General features: G+C 36.6%; 3 protein-coding genes across 3 annotated transcripts in view; 1 reads left to right on the top strand and 2 right to left on the bottom strand.

Annotated features, from left to right (window-relative positions):
• The window catches only part of dachb (dachshund b), a 36337-nt gene extending 31966 nt beyond the window's left edge, over positions 1-4371 (top strand). Inside the window, exons 8-12 of the mRNA XM_084396287.1 lie at positions 624-754; positions 834-981; positions 1073-1210; positions 1291-1356; positions 3261-4371. Coding sequence (XP_084252413.1) covers positions 624-754; positions 834-981; positions 1073-1210; positions 1291-1356; positions 3261-3298 — 521 coding nt within the window. The 3' untranslated portion in view covers positions 3299-4371. The remainder of the gene's footprint in view (positions 1-623; positions 755-833; positions 982-1072; positions 1211-1290; positions 1357-3260) is intronic.
• Positions 4372-7819: 3448 nt separating this feature from the next.
• Positions 7820-14610, bottom strand: cnpy3 (canopy FGF signaling regulator 3). Its single transcript, XM_084403306.1, has 6 exons — positions 14389-14610; positions 13634-13760; positions 13408-13504; positions 12924-13046; positions 10229-10346; positions 7820-9352 (listed from the first exon to the last, which is right to left on the bottom strand). Exons 1-6 carry the CDS (start codon positions 14486-14488, stop codon positions 9090-9092), a joined length of 828 nt encoding a protein of 275 aa, XP_084259432.1. The 5' UTR covers positions 14489-14610; the 3' UTR covers positions 7820-9089.
• A 1091-nt stretch (positions 14611-15701) lies between these two features.
• The window catches only part of trpc5a (transient receptor potential cation channel, subfamily C, member 5a), a 65001-nt gene continuing 60881 nt past the window's right edge, over positions 15702-19821 (bottom strand). Inside the window, exon 11 of the mRNA XM_084401802.1 lies at positions 15702-18851. Within this exon, the coding sequence (XP_084257928.1) occupies positions 17970-18851 (882 nt within the window). The 3' untranslated portion in view covers positions 15702-17969. The remainder of the gene's footprint in view (positions 18852-19821) is intronic.

A 19821-nucleotide genomic window follows, 5' to 3' on the forward strand; every position in this document is an offset into this window, starting at 1 on the left:
GCATTTAGTTGGGTGATGTAATGGTATATTGTTGGTTGTAATGGAATATTCTAGGTTCTATACACAAGTAATCTCAAAACAATTAAAATAATATGCGCATGCCCTACTACAGTACATATCATCCTGTACTGGAAAATATTTAAAAAGCATAAACCGACAGACATACACTAGGATCATGTGACACTGAAGACTGGAGTAATGATGCTGAAAATTCAGCTTTGCCATCGCAGGAATAAATGACATTTTAAAATATATTAAAATAAATAAGTTATAGAATATTACCCCAAACTTTTTTGGTCAGTTTTATTATTATTTTAAATATGTCTAGTTTTTATTCATTTTTATTTCAGGTTTGATTACATTATTAAGTTTAATTTACATAGATTGGCAGCTAGCTGAAATAAAATAAGTTAAAGGGTTTTTTTTTTGTATTTATTGTAATTTAATTTTAGTTTAGTTTTATTAATTTTTTCAAGTAATGAAAATATGTTTTTATGGTTTTAGTTGTAGTTAACTATAATAACCCAGAGTAAATCCTGACAGTATTAAATGAATGGCTAAACTATTCCTTTATCAGTCAGCCGAGAAGTTGAGTTATTTTCTTTGTGTTTATTATTTTGCAGTTGAGCAGAATGCAGTGAAGCCAACATTATTTGAGAAGGTCCCAGCTCAGACGTTTCCCTCGGGCTTCCCTGCTTCCCTCCTTTTCACAGACGGCCTCTCCTCCGTGGAGACGCTGCTCACTAATGTCCAGGTACAGCCATGAAGAGACACAGAGAGAGACACACACAAAACAATGTTCAACATCAATAACATGTGGACATGTGTTTCAGGGTCTGCTAAAGGTGGCTTTGGAGAACGCCCGTCTGCAGGAGAAACAGCTTCAGCAGGAGAGGCGAGAGCTCAAGATGGAGCTGTACAGAGAGAGAGAGATGAGAGAGAGTCTGGAGAGACAGCTCACCTCCGAGTTACGCAGTCGGGGTAGACATGCATGTATTGGAAAATTGAAAAACCAGAGATCATCCGGTTCCGTTTGATGTTTACACATGGAACTTTTCCTTTTCTCTTCTAGCCACCATTCAGAGACGTCTGAAGAAGGAGAAGAAGGCAAAGAGGAGGTTACAGGAGGCGCTGGAATATGAGTCCAAGCGGAGAGGGCAAATCGAGCAGGCCTTACAGCAGGCCACCTCATCAGACCCTCTCACACACGGTGAGACACACTCACACACACTCATTCAGGCCTATAGTCTTTCAGCAGGCTTTGTCAGCTGTCGCTGTCTGTTAACATAGATCCAATCAGTCTGGACATGGAGACGGAGCGCTGCAGAAGCCCAGAGGACAACTGCTTGTTACAAGGTATTGAATGGAGCTGGCCCCTTTTTCATACATTTTAATAATATTTTAATAAATATATAGTACAAAAGTTTGGGGTTGTGAGATTTTTTAAAATGTTTTTGAGAGAAGTCTCTTATGCTCACCAAGGTTGCATTTATTTGATAAAGAATTCTGTCAAAATTGGAATCTTGTGAAATATTATTACAATTTAAAATAACTATTTTAATATATTTTAAAATGTAATATATTTCTGTGATAGCAAAGCTGAATTTTCAGCATCATTCCTCCAGTCTTCAGTCACGTGATCCTTTAGAAATCATTCTAATATGCTGATTTGGTGCTATTTTTTTTTAATCAGTGTTGAAAACAGTTGCGATTGCTTAATATTTTTGTGGAAACCATGATTCATTTTTTTCAGGATTATTTGATGAATAGCATTTCTTTGAAATAGTTATAAACAAATTCTGTCACTTTTAATTCATCCTTGCTGAATAACAGTATTCATTTCTTAATTTCAAAAAACTTTTGAACAGTGATGTACATTTTAATGATAAATATGATCATTTCCCGTATTCACTTTGAAGATATTACGAAGATATTTTCCTAGTACAAAAAACATGCTTATCAACTCACTCCTGTATACAGCGTGTATCTATATGGACGTGCACAGTTTCAGCTGTGACTTATTCAGATTTGTTGTTTTGACCTCACTTCCCCTTCCCATCAGTCTTTCTCAGCAACACCGTGTGTCACTCGCCCGTGTCCTCCAAACAGATGAGATCATCGGCTCCCTCTGTCTCAGAGCGAAACCATTCGCAAATAAACACATGGATGAATCAAAAGACTGGGGACTAATTGCAAGTTTCCTGTGTAAGCAAAGCCTCACGGCATGAATATTCCAGCGCCGCCCTTCCACCCGTTTATCTGTTTCTGCAGCTGGCCGCTCTCGCTCTCTCCCCCTCTGCGAGACAGCTAAAGCTACATGATAAATTACTTGAATTACACCTCTTGTTAATTTTATTAAAATGGCTCCCTAATGCCGAGAAAATCTGCTGCACTGGACTGGAAGAGGTGTTCATTTACTGTCTAATGTCTTTTTACATGATGTGCAAAAATGGTCTATTTTAGAGTAAAGGGGCATTTGAAATTGTATATAATATTTTAGAAATACAAGTAAATATTTTATTTTTATTAATTACATTTTTTGTTATTTTTATTATTACATTTGAATTATGTTTTAAGCATGTTGGTCAAACATTAGGCCCACCTTAAATTAACTTAAATAAAATTAAGAATTAACATAATGTAACTGAAAAAATAAATGAACTGAGATATGAACTATATGACATAACAAAAAACATGCACCATTCAGAAGTATGTTTTGAAAGAAGTCACTTCTGCTCACTAAGGATAAAAAATACAGTAAAAACAGTAATAATGTGAAATATTATTACAATTTTAAGTCATATTTTTTTATTTTAATATATTTTAAAGGAAAAGCGTCATTATTCCAGTCTTCAGTGTCACGTGATCCTTCAGAAATCATTCTAATATGCTGATTTGCTGCTCAAGAAGCTGAAAATAGTTGTGCTTGCTTAATAATTTTGGATTCATTTTTTCAGGATTCTTTGATGCAAAGTTCAAAAGAACAGGACTTATTTTAAATAAAAATCTTTTGTAACATTATAAATGTCTTTACTCTCACTTTTGATCAATTTAATGTGTCATTACTGAATAAAAGTATTATTATTATTAAGTTTAACAAGAGAAGTTTAACACTTTTTGTGGTTTTAGTCTCTCCCCATTCCAGTACATAAGAAGAACATAGAAAGTACCATATATTTTTTTCCAGACTGCTGTGATTTACAAGTTAAACCTGTGGTTTAGTACTCTCAAACCTTCCTCTTTATGTCTCTCTTTTACAGAAAGCAGAACATACACAAAAAACCCACTAATGTACTAAGAGGAGGTGAACTCCCAACGAGAGGCCGAGGATGTTCTCCACGTCATGGATCATCCCTACACAAAAAACAATCAACTTCCCGAATGCAGTTTCCAATGAAGAGAGGACTTCAAGGTTTTACATAATGAGCTATGTTGGAGAAGACCTGGTCGATTGCTCAATCCACTCTTATTCCCATCCTCACAACATTCCAGATTCCTCAACTGTTGTTTTATACATATATTGTGCTTTATTCCCCGTTTAAGCCCTGTGGAGACGGTTGACGTCCTGTTACTTGTTTTGAAGCCGTGACATCATCCCTTTAGGACAGTGACCTTCAGTCTAATGCCCTCAGGATGGGCTGATGTAAAAAAAAAAAAAAAATGAGGGAAAGAGAAGGAAAAGAGATGAATCTGGCTTGTTTCATTCTTGTTGAAAGACTCTGAAGAGTGTGGAATGTTACATTGTGTTGCTTTTCTCTTGTTTGTCCATCTTCTGGTTCTTCTGTCCATTTATCTCTCTTTTGTAGGCCAGTTTAGCTTCTTGATACTGTTTAAAATGTTCACCTGCTCTTCAGTTTGTGCTAGTTTTCTTTTGTAAGACCTCGCGTTAGCTATTGTATTGGCTTTCAGTCAGAAGGAAAAGCTACTGAATGTGTTTATTCTGTATTTGGAATCTTTCCTAATGAGAAATACAGTGTTACCACCATGTCGTTCATTCAGAAGTCTCGAAACGTCTCCCTGAATGTTTTGCCCAGGTTTGTTGAAACCTGTGGTTCCCAAGCATTTACAGAGGTTTGATTCACTAACCATTTTAGCATTGGCTAAAACTAGACACTAAGACCGCAGAGGATATTTGGCATTCACCCCAACATTACGAGTCTTTATTTAGTCTGAGTGTTACTTAAAGAGGAAAACAGACTTCCCGCAGAACAGAAGTTCCCTGCTGATGTTGTCAGGACGAGCCTTGAGCCATCATTCCTATAGGCATTTGAATGCTAAATGATGTCTTGAAAGGTGTAGATCGATGTCTGTCACCGTTTTGTGCACCAGAAAGAACCGACGACACAAATAAACAATGCGATGCTCATGTCACCGGTGTCACCTTGTCGTCAATAGCGTTCCTCACGAAGCAAAAGCCATCAAACAGTCCTATTGATTCAGGTCATGCAAATGAGACCCCATTAGTGCCTTTATTGACACATATCAAAGTCCTCATTAACATTCAGTTTGTGATCCGGCATTTCAGACACAAGCTAAAGTGTCATTAAAGTGTGTGTCCTGTACTCATGAGTCTAAAAGGACCAATTTCCTTTTCCAAACAAGGATATCATGACTTAAAGTACAGTACTGTAACGTGGAATCGTAATATTTTTCTTTTGCATACTTTATATCATCACCCGAGACCATAAATCTGTGGGGACCATAAATAAATTTGAAAACAATTTACTCTGATTTAGAATTGCACTCTAAAAATGGGAACGTGGGAAATGTTGGGTTTAAAAACTACAGCTAGCAAAAGATAGAGACGGAAGATAAACATATGTGTTTAGGATACAGAAATGGCATCTGTTTTGCAATGATTGTTTGGGGAGAAGTATCTCAGTACTGTTGCATTTATTTGTGTATTCAGTCAATTGCAGCATCCTGGAAAATATGTTATTTTAGTTACACACAAGTTTTGAGTCCCTATGTAGAAGGAAACTACATACAGGATATTGTGTGATCACTGACTAAGTAGGCTGGAAACAAAAAAATAAACAATAAAAACGAAACCTCGTGTATGAAGAACATGGTCCGATAAACTGAAATAAAAATGGCTTTGAAACTATTTTCACTCAGAAATTTCACAAAGCAATGGCAAGTAACATTTAATTAAATGTGAACATTTGTAGTTGCATTTTCTTGTAAAACGTACTCTGTTAAAACTTTGAAAAAACTTTTATACGACAGCAAACCAATTTATGGCATTTATTATTTTCTTCAAAACAGTCATCCAAGCTGTGGGCCATTTTTCAATTCCCTCGAGCCAGATAAACAAATGTGTCATATTATTCCCAGGATGCACTGAGGGTGGCTGCTGTTTTCTCAGGGTGGTATGACTATGACTATAGATAGTCAGAGGCACATTGAACGATTTACCCATAATACCCCAAACAGAAACATGAGTTTATTTTGTTACTCATGAAAAAGGAAGCCCAGATATTTTTTTAATGCGATTTGAAGAAGCTTGTTCCTCCAGTGAGTTATAGAACCATTTCATGCACCACAGCCTTCAAATAAAGATACACATTGTGAAGAAAGCACTTAAATAAGACATGAAAAAATGTTTGTTTAACTAGATTACCCATATTAGGGCACACTGGGATGGAAAGGGAGGAAACGCTTTGAAAGGAAATTATTAAATCGTGATTAAGTCATTGAACCCATGAACAACTTTTCTCTTGACATCGAATAAGAACAGAGGATGTTTTTCCTCATTTAAAGTGACCAACGTTCTAATCTTTTGACTTCCACCATATAGAAGAATGAGAATGTTTCTTTAAATGAATGGCTGTTAATACAAGGAAAAAAATATGTATATATTTATAAACCTACACTATGTTGCAAAAGTTCATTGAGATTTTTTAGTTCCTTATGCTCACCAAGGCTGCAGTTTTGGATCAAAAATACAGTGAAATATGATTTAAAATATCTGTCATTGTTATTATTGACTTTTTCTCATTAACTTTGTTTTTTCTATTTTAATATATTATAAAATGTTAGGCTATTTATTCATGTGAATGCAAAGCTGAATTTTAAACATTATTACTCAATTCTTCAGCGTCACATGATCCTTCAGAAATCATTCTAATATGCTGATTTGGTTTTTATTATTATCAATGTTGAAATGTTGTGCCGCTTAATTTTGTGAAAACCGATATATTTTTAGTATTTTATATTTTAAATAATAATAATTAATACTATACTATACTAAATTGATCTAAATTAATATATAGCCTACATATGAATTACTCTCCACACTCATATTATTTAACAACTAAGAATCTTAACTCCACCAACAGGGTTAAAAAAACAGGCCCAAATCTTTCTAATTAAATGTTAATTACCATGGGTAAACTGGAAACCATGCAGGATAGGCTATACATGATTTCACTGACTAAAAAAAAAAAAAAGAAGGCCTACAGAAGAGATATTCATATTCTTGCTCACATACTGTCTCTGGTGTAATATACCAGGTGATTGCAATGTAAAAGATCAATATTTCAATTTCAGACTGCATTTTTATTCTCAGAGATTAGAGAACAATCAAATACTCGATTTTCTCCATCTGCCGAAGGAAGAATCTCCCGGCATAACTGATAGCAAAATGAAAAGGTTTTAGCCTGGGGGCAAGATGTTTGTTTTTATGAATTATTCATTGAGATGTGTTTGTGCAAGTGAATAGACATTTTCTCCAATACTGAAGGGCAAATAATACAGATTGCTCAAACATAACAGAAGAGGAATTTGACATTGAGAAGTGGAAACGCGGACAAAGCCTTCAGGGTCACTGACTGATAAACAGTCATCGTGACAAACGGAGCGACACTGAAGCTTGTGTATTAAACAACAATTCTTACATCTGTCTTAAGAGCTTTGATAGATTTGTAATATAAAATAATTTCCGTTTCTGTTGTTTTTGCTCAAGGTTAGCTTTGCTACTATATAGCGCACAAACATACCGACAAGGACAAAGCTACATTACAATGTCGGTATGAAACGGAAGTAGCCTAGGCTAGCGATTTTGTGACATAACCGAGTTAGAAGGCCTCTCGAACAAGAAAACTATATTTTCTATTTTGTCCTGAAAATAGATGGGATCGTTGTGGTTTGACAGGTTGTGACATAGCCTACTACACACACGTTGGGTTTCCGTGTTTTTCCATAGACAAAGGATTTTTATACTGTACAAACTGTATGCACAAACACAACCCTAACAGAAAACTTTCTGCATTTTTACATTTTCAAAAAAAAAAAAATAATAATTGGAGACGTCATTTAATTTTACTCATGGGGGAGACAGGGAAATCTGCAGGTCGGAGTAATGGGAAAGGTGACTTCCCCCAACGGAAACTGACCCCACACCCTGACAGACAGCTTTCGCGACCAATGATAAAGACCTTTCTCCACGCACCTACCTTTCCATTAGTCCAATCTGCAGATACCCACACTTGGTGAAAAAAAAGTCTCAATAAGGTCAAAAATTCTGCTATTACTATACTTGTGGTGGGGACATAAAGTCGTAGGGAATACCATGATCTCTCTTCTCACACACTCGTTGAATGCGAACCTGAATAGTCTGTTACAACAAACCACAAAGAAACTATTCAGAATATCGTAGTAACACATTCCCACATTCACATAAAACTATAACAGCAAGGATTTGTTTTCTTCTTGGCGTTACCACCCCCTTGTGGTAAAGGCTGCAAAACAACTGCTTAAAACACATTTTCTTCAGACATATTTAATAATGTTAATAATAATTCAACCCAACAGTTGCTTGTTGTTGGTTTCTTTTTTATTCATCAGTCATACAACTCACTTGTCAAAAGCATCAGCTAATGAGCTGGTCCCAAGAAACACAAACCGGCACATGTTCCTCCCATTACAACATGTGCATATCCAGTTCAGGTCTCAATCTCAGGTCAATAACTTTCATACACACTCCACATCGCACTCCAAACAACACTAATCTGAATAGATTTACAAACACCTGCAGGAGCTCACACACATACACACATACATACATACATACATACATACATACATACATACATACAGCTTTTGGAAATAGCCTGATATATAAACAGTTGAAGTGAACAATACCATACAGAAAAGTATTAAGAAAAAATTAAGTCAAACATTCCCTGGAAGTGACATCACGTACATAAACACTGCAAACACAAAAACAAATATGGACAGATCAAGCAAAAAATGGTACAACCATATTTGGATTTTAAAAAAAGAAAGAAAGAAAATGTCCCTGCTTTCTCAGGGTTACATCTGTGTTACTGAAATGAGAGATGTGGAAAATTAAGATGTGCCAAGGTCAGACTGTTCCATCTAAAAATAAAATAATAAAATGAAATTTTGGGGAGAAAAATATATCATCACATTTTATGGACATGTAGAATCACAAAAAAACAAAACATATCTGTTGCATCACATAAAATGTTTTCATACAAATATTATCCTATACAAAAAAAAAAGAAGGTAAAATTTAGCATTCTAATCATATTAATACTGAAAAAAGCTCCAATAATGTATATTCTTATTTGGAATCCATGAGGGATCTACAATGATGAAAATGAATGGCAAGTAAAAGTAACAGTGATTAAAAGACTAAATTTATAACCTATAACCTAAACTAAATATTAGGAAAGAAACATGATTGAGAGAAATAGAAATGAGAACCATTCCAGAATCCATTCCAAGAGCTTGCCAGCTTCATTGATTCAAAACACTTGCTGAAAGAACAATTTTAGCATGTTATCAATGTCACCAGCATGTACCAGCATGAGAACAAACACAAGCAAACGTTTAAATCCAAGCTCTGATTTGATTGGTCTACAGTAGCTGCCATTTTAGGATCTGAAATGGCGTTTGATTTTAGCATCTTCCTGTTCATGTAACATTCAAGTGACATGTTCTGTCTGATCTAGAAAGAGGACCTCAATATCACCTCCTTCTCGTGGACTTAAAACTCAACGTACATCTTGGTAGGGGTCAAGCATCAGAAAACAAACAAACAAAAAAGGCAAAGAACTATATCAGAGTTCAGTTTTCTCCTGATTAAGAGGAACTTTCTTCTGAATCTCCTCCTCATCTGAGGTGTGTCCAGCTTCTTCGGTTTTCCGCTTTTTGGTGTTGTGAAGCTTGGACTTTTCCTTCTTCTTCTTCTTCACCTTCTTTTCCTTTTTCTGCCCATCCTCGCTGTCTTTACCCTTCTTCTTTTTGCCCTTCTTTTTCTTCTTGTCCTCTGCGATGGCTGCCGTGTCTCCCTTTCTCCCAGCCCATGTCTCTTTAAGACAGTCTGCAGAGAGAGAGTCAGAGGCAATTGTTTGCACAGTTCCGATCTTTATACTGACTGTTCGCACTGTTATTAGCAACAAGTGATCAAATCAGAGCTTTGTGTTCGGGAAGTGATGTCTTTTTCTGGCAGATCTATATTGGTTGCTATAGCAATGACATAAGAGCCAGCACAATACCAAATTAATCATTAATCTTCTATAACAGGAAGCAACAAGCTGGTGATATGAAGACAGACAGCTAATCATTTGTATTCTGACCACAACTATATAAATGACGATTAAAAGGGATAGTCTACCCAAAAAAATGTACTCATCCAACTCATGTTGTTCCAAAGAAGACATTTTGAAGAATGTTGGTAACCAAACAATTTTGTTCCTATTGACTTCCATTGTATGCACAAAAAATACAATGAATGTCAATGGGAACCGAAACTGTTTGGTTACCAACATTCTTCAAAATATTTTGATGATGATAGAATTTTTGGGTGAACTATCCATTTAATGCATCTTTGCTGAATAAAATCATTTCTTTAAAAAAATTAATTAAAAAATTAATAATAATTATATATATATATATATATATATATATATATATATATATATATATATATAATTTATTTTTTTAAGCCTTGTCCATTTAGTTGTACAAGCAGGCGCACAGGACACCAGCTGAAGCTGCTATACGCTTTAGAGTACGTCATGCTCCTGTGGCCTTGAGTAACTGTCTGATTCTTCCCAGAAACAACAGCTCTTAAAACCGGTGCCGATAAAGGAGATCAAGAGTTTTAGTCTGTAAGAAGTCATAATATTATGTCTAGTGCGGTTTAACTGTTAAGTGGGTGCGTGATGAAGTAAAACAGCTGTTAGTTTCACATTACCAGTGTCTTGTCCTTTCAGCACATGTTTTTCACACAGGTAAGTGGTGAGATCTTCCTCCTGGCTGCCTTTATACCAGTCTTCAATGACTTCTTCATACTGCTCTACCATCACATCACACTGAGGGAAGAAAACACACATCTCTTACTGGGGCATATCAGATCTCGCATTTACCTAGACACATACTGCAAACTGTATTTACACAGATTATTTTATACACTTAACCACTAATATAATAATATAAAACAAAATACAATATATATATATATATATATATATATATATATATATATACGTGTTTGTGTGTGTGTGTGTGTGTGTGTGTGTGTGTGTGTGTGTATATATATATATATACATATGTGTATATATATACACACACACTCACCTAAAGGATTGTTAGGAACACCATACTAATACAGTGTTTGACCCCCTTTCGCCTTCAGAACTGCCTTAATTCTACGTGGCATTGATTCAACAAGGTGCTGAAAGCATTCTTTAGAAATGTTGGCCCATATTGATAGGATAGCATCTTGCAGTTGATGGAGATTTGTGGGATGCACATCCAGGGCACGAAGCTCCCGTTCCACCACATCCCAAAGATGCTCTATTGGGTTGAGATCTGGTGACTGTGGGGGCCATTTTAGTAAAGTGAACTCATTGTCATGTTCAAGAAACCAATTTGAAATGATTCGAGTTTTGTGACATGGTGCATTATCCTGCTGGAAGTAGCCATCAGAGGATGGGTACATGGTGGTCATAAAGGGATGGACATGGTCAGAAACAATGCTCAGGTAGGCCTTGGCATTTAAACGATGCCCAATTGGCACTAAGAGGCCTAAAGTGTGCCAAGAAAACATCTCCCACACCATTACACCACCACCACCAGCCTGCACAGTGGTAACAAGGCATGATGGATCCATGTTCTCATTCTGTTTACGCCAAATTCTGACTCTACCATCTGAATGTCTCAACAGAAATCGAGACTCATCAGACCAGGCAACATTTTTCCAGTCTTCAACTGTCCAATTTTGGTGAGCTCGTGCAAATTGTAGCCTCTTTTTCCTATTTGTAGTGGAGATGAGTGGTACCCGGTGGGGTCTTCTGCTGTTGTAGCCCATCCGCCTCAAGGTTGTGCGTGTTGTGGCTTCACAAATGCTTTGCTGCATACCTCGGTTGTAACGAGTGGTTATTTCAGTCAAAGTTGCTCTTCTATCAGCTTGAATCAGTCGGCCCATTCTCCTGTGACCTCTAGCATCAACAAGGCATTTTCGCCCACAGGACTGCCGCATACTGGATGTTTTTCCCTTTTCACACCATTCTTTGTAAACCCTAGAAATGGTTGTGCGTGAAAATCCCAGTAACTGAGCAGATTGTGAAATACTCAGACCGGCCCGTCTGGCACCAACAACCATGCCACGCTCAAAATTGCATCTCTATATATATACACACAAACCCTTTCCAAAAAATTTGAATATCATGGAAAAGTTTATTTATTTCCATAATTCCATTCAAAACGTTAAACTTCCATAGATTATAGATTCAGGGCCCACAACTTAAACGATTTCAAGTATTTAGTTGTTTATTTGTACATAATTTGGGCTTCCAGCTCATAAAACCCACGAAAACACATGATACCATGGTCATTGAACCAGGTTTTGGTTCTTTTGGCAGTGTGGGCAGGTGCAAATCCTGCTGGAAAATGAAGGAAGCATGAAGTGCTCTGAAAATGTCCTGGTAGACGGCTGCGTTGACTCTGGATTTAATAAAGCACAGTGGACCAAAGTCCTCTTTTCTGATGAGAGCAAATTTTGCATCTCATTTGGAAACCAAGGTCCCAGAGTCTGGAGGAAGAATGGAGAGGCACACAGTCCAAGATGCTTGAAGTCCAGTGTGAAGTTTCCACAGTCTGTGTTGGTTTGGGGAGCCATGTCAAGTTGTGGGCCCTAAATCCAAAATCTATGGAAGTTTAACGTTTTGAATGGAATTATGGAAATAAATAAACTTTTCCATGATATTCAAATTTTTTGGAAAGGGTCTGTATATACATACATATACACGTGTGTGTGTGCATACATTACATATACATACATACATACACACACACATACATATATATATATATATATATATATATGTGTGTGTGTGTGTGTGTGTGTGTGTGTGTGTGTGTGTATGTATGTATGTATATGTACTTGATGATAACATGGACAATTAGGTCTCGGCTTGTTTTGTATTGTATTGTGTTTTGACCCATATACACAATGTTTTGAAAGAAGTCTCCTGCTCATCAAGGCGGTATTTAAAAAAAAAAAAAAAAAAGAATACAGTAAAACCAGTAAAATATTATTAAAACAATTTAAGATAATTGTTATTGATGGTCAAGAAACATTTCTAATTATTATCAATGTTGAAAACAGTTGTGCTGCTAAATATTATGTGGAAACTGTGATACATTTTTCAGGATTGTTTGATGAATAACAGCATTTATTTAAAATATAAACTTTTATTACTTTATAAATGTCTTTAGTGCCACTTTAAGACCAATTTAATTCAACCTTTCTGAATAAAAGTATTCATAATAAAAAAAAAAAACTTTTGTACTTACTGTATATATATATAAAAAAATAAGACTTTCAGCATGAAATCACATTAATGGCAAAATTGTATCCAATGACAATCTCTCAGTCACTCGCACACCTGTTTTTTTAGGTCAGCCACTTCTGCACTGGTCTCGTTCCACAGTTCAAAGGGAATGTCCATGACCACCTTCACGCCTTTATTAACCAGGTTATGTAAGGTAGAGAATGTCTCAGACATACCCTGAACAGAGAAAGAGAAATGATCAGATCTCACCGTTTGACACATGACACATCACAGCATAGATATTACAGTAAAATAATTCAAAATCTCAACATCACATACTGTACATCCCTCCATTTACTAGATTATCAGTTAAAGAAACCTTTTGACACTACATTTATGGCATTCATGATATGAAATGTGATCATTTATCATTGGCACTGCAATTTGGTGCATTCAATTTTCATTCATTCACAACTTTTCACTCTACAACCAAGTCTTAGTCACTCAAGATTGTTCAACAGATATTCATTATTCAGCAAGAGCACTAAAGTTGTAGTGCAAAAACATAGAGGTGGTAGAAGAGCATGTAGTAGCCGACCTTTGCGAAGCGATTGCTGCCATCTCTCTCTTTGTGTAGATTGTACTGCATAATCCTTGAGCAAACGTTCTCCATCACCTCAATGAAACGAATATCACTGAAAAGCAAAAGACAGCAATAGATGTTGCTCAACTCACACTGCATCTAAATACAGTATGCATATGTCCACTAGACCAGATGCCTCATTATTTAGCTTAAGATCATGGCTTGCATTAAAAACACTTACGATTTGACATATTTGATTGGCGGTGCACCTTTATCATCCAGGAAACGGTAGTTGGTTTCGATCACTTCTTTTGTTTTGCCAGTCTCTTCAAATGCAGACTTCATCTCAATACTCACAAATTTGCACACTATACAAACAAATAGACCATATTCAGATTTAGAAGACCAGAAAGAGGAACAGAAAGCTGCTGCGTCTCAAAAGCTAGTGCACTGCCTACATAGACTGCACTGTTGGTCATTATAGGCCCATTCAAACGTTCTATGCAGTCTAGGTAGGCAGCACACTAGGTTTTGAGACACCAAGTAAGGTCCATTGAAAAGGGGAATATGCTGCTTAATACCAATACAATACTTTAAATTATTTATAATAATTATTAGAATTCATTAATCATTAGAATTGTATAGTACAATTAATATATACCACATATAGTACGACAGGTAAAATAAATAATGTGGTATACTTCAATTAGTTCAATGTTCAGACAGTTTGCCGTTTTTGGAAATTGAAATGATCTTTTTCGATTTAACGCTGTTATGAAACATAAAAATAAGTAGACTGCTATTGATATAGGCTACATGAACCTCTGAAATGAGTCTGAAACAGATCTTAGACCTCTTATATTATGTAAAATATGTGCGTGCGATTGCATTGAAGCATGATTTTATCAAGCATTGAACATTGATGTTGAGATGCACAAAAGATCATGATGTATTTTAAATCAAAATATTGATTAATTATAAATAAGTACAGTTTACCTTCACATTTATCTGGCAGATGCACCCACTCATCGTCCCCGCTTTTATTAGCAGCTGCGGCACAAACGAGAAATAACACGACGCAGGTAAAAACATTCATTTTTGTTAGTGGGAAATATTTACAATGAGCAATACTAAAATACCGGACATAGTTATTTAACTAGCCGCTATTTCCACTGAAGCTTTCACTTCCGCTGTGGCAGGTTGACGCAGACACTGAGCGGAGTGGACCAATCACGGCCGCCGAAGTGGCATGAACGAGCCAATGAAAAACGTGGGCGGGGTCGACGATAAGTATTCTTGCATGAGAGATGTTTATGACAGAATGTCTTGACGTATTTTCAACAGTAAGTTAAGTTAGTTTAAAGAAAGAAAGAAATTGTACGTTATCTTAAATGTGGTAGAAATTCCTCTTATGCAGGTCAGGTTCTAGACCAATACAATTAAACAAAAATCTAATCTGAATTTAACTACCAGAGTATTTGTGCAATGGGTGTACGCAACCACTAGAGGGCATCGCACTCCACATAATTAGATTTTCCACAGGAACGAAAAATTGCATTCATAAATTAGCATGTCATGTGTTTGCGGTGTTTCCTAATCTTACCCCTGCCAAAGACTCTTAGGAACATTTTCTCTGTCATTTACAAGAGTCCCTCATTTGCAAAGGATGTCAGCTTCGTTTTTCATATTCCGCCTACATAGTTCATGGTAATATAAATAAATGTGTACTAATAAAATGTCCTCATTTAAGGGCATTGTTTATTTGCCTTCATACAATAAACATGTTTAGTATTGTGTTGGGTGGCCACTTGATGTCTAACGCAAAAATAAAAATAAAAATAAAATAAAATCGAGTCCAAAGTTAAATTTAAGAACCTCTGTCCTACATTAAATAATTTTACATGCATACATTTTTTATACATGCATGTTGCACGTGCAAAGTCCAGCTTGATTTAACACCTTGAAACACAATCAAGTCAATTCTACTGTACACTTCTCACCTCAGTGACTGAATGTGCTGATTAATAAAGGTAATTAAAATGCAAGGCAAAAGTCATCACATTTATCGGACTACTACTACTACTTCTACTACTAACTACTGTACCGTGGTGTTTGCATGGATCCCTCAGGAAAGCATTGCATATTTGCATAGTATAGGTACTTGTTTTGTTAATACCAAAACTCTGTTCTCAATTTACTGTACATCTTAGAGCCAGGAAAAATTAGAGCACATATCGACATTTATATCTATGGCAAGAAACCAAAGACATCACCAGGGTTATTTAGCTTTATTGAATCTGCATATTCGGCATTCCCTTGAGTTCAGTTTCTGGCTGTCAGAACTACTTTTTATCTTCATCGTATGTTCACACATTTCCAAGGAAAAGTAGAAACTTGTAAGAATCATACAAGAGTAGCATGTATTTCATTCAAGTGTTTACATAAGCATTTACAGCGCCTTGGCAAAAGTAATCAGGCCTTGACCAATTCTGTCATGTTACTGGATTACACAGTCCCACATTGCAGTTGTGCCCATTGCACTGAAACAAAATTCTCTCAGTTTTGTTACATTTAATCCCTTCATTGTAATATTTTGGAACCTTTTTACAGCTATGACAGCATCACTCAGAAATGTTTAAATAGCGTAATTGTAAGACAATCCCCTTTTTGTTGAATTTATATGTATTTCATAAATATCATATTATCCAATACTCTGCAAACTGCAAATTTTTTGATAATTTCTGCCCCAAAACCAACTTTTATTCCTATTTTCCAACATAAAACAATGACAAATTAAAATAACTTCTAAACACAAGTATGACTAATGTCATATTTATAACTCAGTAAAGTATCAGAGCTGGTTAAATGACTGAATATTTTTGCAAGGCACTGTACATGGTTCATCAGCATTCATCATCGCAGAGCAGGGGGATGTCTTATTCGATGCATCTCCCCCATACCTGATTATAATAATATACTAATTAATATTCACATACAGTAAAAAGTAAGCAGTCAAAGAAAAGAAAAAACAGCTCCAAAAACATTGTAATAGTATAATCTATAAATAATGTCTGTCTATACTAAAACAGTCTTGAAATTAAATCATTTGTACATGCTATTCAAAATACAAAAATAAGATTTCAGTCATGTTAGATTCTAGCATAACTTCAGCCCTCCGGGTGCATAACACGAGTAACGTCACACTATGATGTGCACGTATCATAGCACTAATGTGAGAAACCTTCACCGGGTGAGTGCCAGCGGCTCACTGATCAGTTACTGAGAGAGAAAAAAATCCAAACCTGTTCCACCGAGAGCATCATGTCCTTAAACGTTCACCGTAACTCCATATCAGATGTGTTTCTTGCTCAAGTACACTTTCCAATGAGAGCTTTCTATGAAAATGAAATACATGAACTGACAATGCTTCCAGTGCACATTGCTGATATAGTGTATTGACTGGTGTGGTTTAGGGTTTACGTCAACATGAAATGGCACACGCAAACAATTTTTCATATGTAATGTGACATTTGTGAGTGAAATAGGACATTCAATGTTAAAAATAATGTAGTGTGGGACTCAAGTCCACCATTCCCAAAAGTATCCCATTAGTAACGCTTTGTAAATCAATCAATTATGTGATGTTATTGGCGTAAATTTCTTTAACTGACATTAAATTGATGCACTAACAATTCGATAAAAAGAAGTTAGAAAATCGAATTCATAGCCTGCGCATCAACCAAAAAGACAAGTCGTTTTAGCGGCGGAGCAGGTTATTACATTTTGATTTATAATATTTTTATCTTTGGAAAAACATGCATTGATGCATACACAATAGAACCAGAAAAATTGATTAAGAAAATAAATTGTCAATTTTGATTTCAAGTTGACTTTTAGGTTCACCCAAAATCTTAAACCTCATGTTGTGTTCGGGATATTTTGACCTGGAGAGGATTTTCTTTTCCCAAAAATGTTAGTTAATGTTATCGCGTTAGAATATAACTGACTGACTTCACTCACACAGGGTATAACTACTTCCCAATTTTTGAGGGATAATTTTTGTACTTTTTTGGAGATTTTTTCCCCCACCTTGTGGTATTACACTTGTACAAAATGGAACAAAGCCACACTTGTGGTGTTCCCGGTCAAAAATGACCGGCATACAAAAAATAGCTTATAAATCTCTCGTTATGCTATATTATCACCAAATATTGGATTTCTTTCAATTAGGACAGGTTTTGTACTTATGTTTGAAACTGACTGATTTTTGGGTGAACTATCCCTTTAATGATATGATGCAATGAAGACACAAAAATGAGTCCTGGGTCAAAAATGAGTTTGCTGATTATGGCACTTTTCTGTCCCTTTTTGAATCTCTGTCATCCATCATTTTATTTACTCACCCCATCTGTCTTGTAAATGACTTTCGATTTGGTTAAATCTCAGAGAGAAATGAAAAATATTGCAGCAGCAAACAAAAGAACAAACAAGAATCGGTTGTTGTCAAGGTAATAGTTATTGATACCATCACTGATTATTGTTATTATCAAAGTGCTGTACAGTACAGACTAGCAATACTATAGCTGTGTGGTCACCGAATCGTCCTGTTCCGTTACCCAGCGGGACGAGTCTGGCGTTCGTCCGCCGCAGGGCCCGACCAACCCCTGGAACACGTCCTCGTTCGAGTCCAGGAGGCGGGAGCTGGAGGCGGAGAAACTGGAAGCACAGTGCAGGGAAGAAGGTGGAGACAGAGGTCCTAATGTCAGTAAAACATCCCTCCCGTTAGCTCTCTGTCTGGTTGGCATTGCAACACGGTCGCCCTCATTTAAAGCGGCCACGTCCACCTGATTGAGGTTGGTCTCGCTGCGGGTGACCGGACCATCGCCTCTGGTGAAGCCCAAGTCCTGCCAGGCCCCCGGCGGGTGAAGCAATCCATCTGAGATAGTGTATGTTGCAGCAGTGACACCTGCGGCCTGCGGGATGTGGCTGCCCATGCGTGAGAACAGCAGCCCGAGCCGTCTGAAGGAGTTCTTCTTGGAACTAGAGAAGCGTGAAAAGCGCCTCCAAGTTCGTGAAAGTGCAGGTCTTGCTGGAGCCACTGAGGACAGGGAAGAGGAGGGCGAGGGATTCTTCCTCAGTCCGTTGATCTTTGGTTTACCTTCCCTGTACGCAGACGATGCTGCCTCCGTCGTCGCCGTCGTGGAGGCCTCCATTCCGGAGATGGAGCGGAAAAGGGCGGAGACTCCGTACGACGGATCTGAAGGCGTAATGGTTTTGAAAGAGACGCCTTTGGCCCCGATGCTGCTCCCGTCGCTGTGGTAACAGGCCTCGCCATCGTCGCTGGCCTCGTCTCGAAGCGTGGCCTCGCTGCTCGAGGAATAGTTCCGCCGGGGCGGCTTCCGGTTGCCGAGAAGGTCCAAAACTTCATAGCGAAAGCTGGAAATGTCCTGTTTCAGCTCCTGCAGCAGAGTATTACAGAATTACATGATGCATTCGAAAAATATCCGTATTTTAGCACAACAGAATCCAAGATTCTAACATGATGCATGACAAAGTAAATCACTACTAGTCAGAACATATTCAATGTTACTATTCTGATGAACTGTTTTTAGAAACCAGATTTCACCGTGGGTTGAGAAAGAAAACTAAAATGAAGGCACTGTAATGGATTAATTGCTTTATGACTTAAGGTGCAATTAATGGATGAAAATATCCAAAATTTATGGTAAAATTGCAGCTGTGGTTGCCAGAACTTTACTGTAAAAAAAATTGGTAACAACATTAAGTTTTACAGATTGAACTTACAGAAAAAAACTTATTTTATTAACTGATGTTAATGGTAACACTTTAGTTTGAGGAACACATATTCACCATTAACTATGACTTTTGCCTCAATAAACTCCTAATTTACTGCTTATTAATAGTTAGTAAGGTAGTTGTTGTAGTGGTTAAGTTTAGGTATTGGGTGCAACGGATGTAGATGGTCATGCAGAAAAAGGCATGTGCTTTATAAGTACTAATAAACAGCCAATTTACAAGTAATAGGCAAAGGGTTAATAGTGAGAATTGGTCCCCAAACTAAAGTGTGACCATGTTAATATACAAAAGTACTAAAATCTGTCTTGTACCTTTATAATATACTGACAACAACCTTAGAAATAGAGAAATCACATGATGAATCAAAGTAGCGTTTCCACGAGCTGAGGTAAGTACTAATTTCCAAAACTTTTTTAGCAAAAATGTTACTGTACAATTATATGATTTGTCCCTTTAGATATAGTTTATCACTGTATTTTGTAAGGAAAGTACCATTACTGTTAACCAATAAACAGGTTTTTTACTTTTAAAATAGTGATCATAATATATATTTCAAATTTGTTCAAGTTTTTATCATGTGTGCTGGTGTAGTGTTAGTGTAACACGTGTGCT

This window comes from Rutilus rutilus (assembly GCF_951802725.1).
Source record: "Rutilus rutilus genome assembly, chromosome: 2".
NCBI lineage: Eukaryota > Metazoa > Chordata > Actinopteri > Cypriniformes > Leuciscidae > Rutilus > Rutilus rutilus.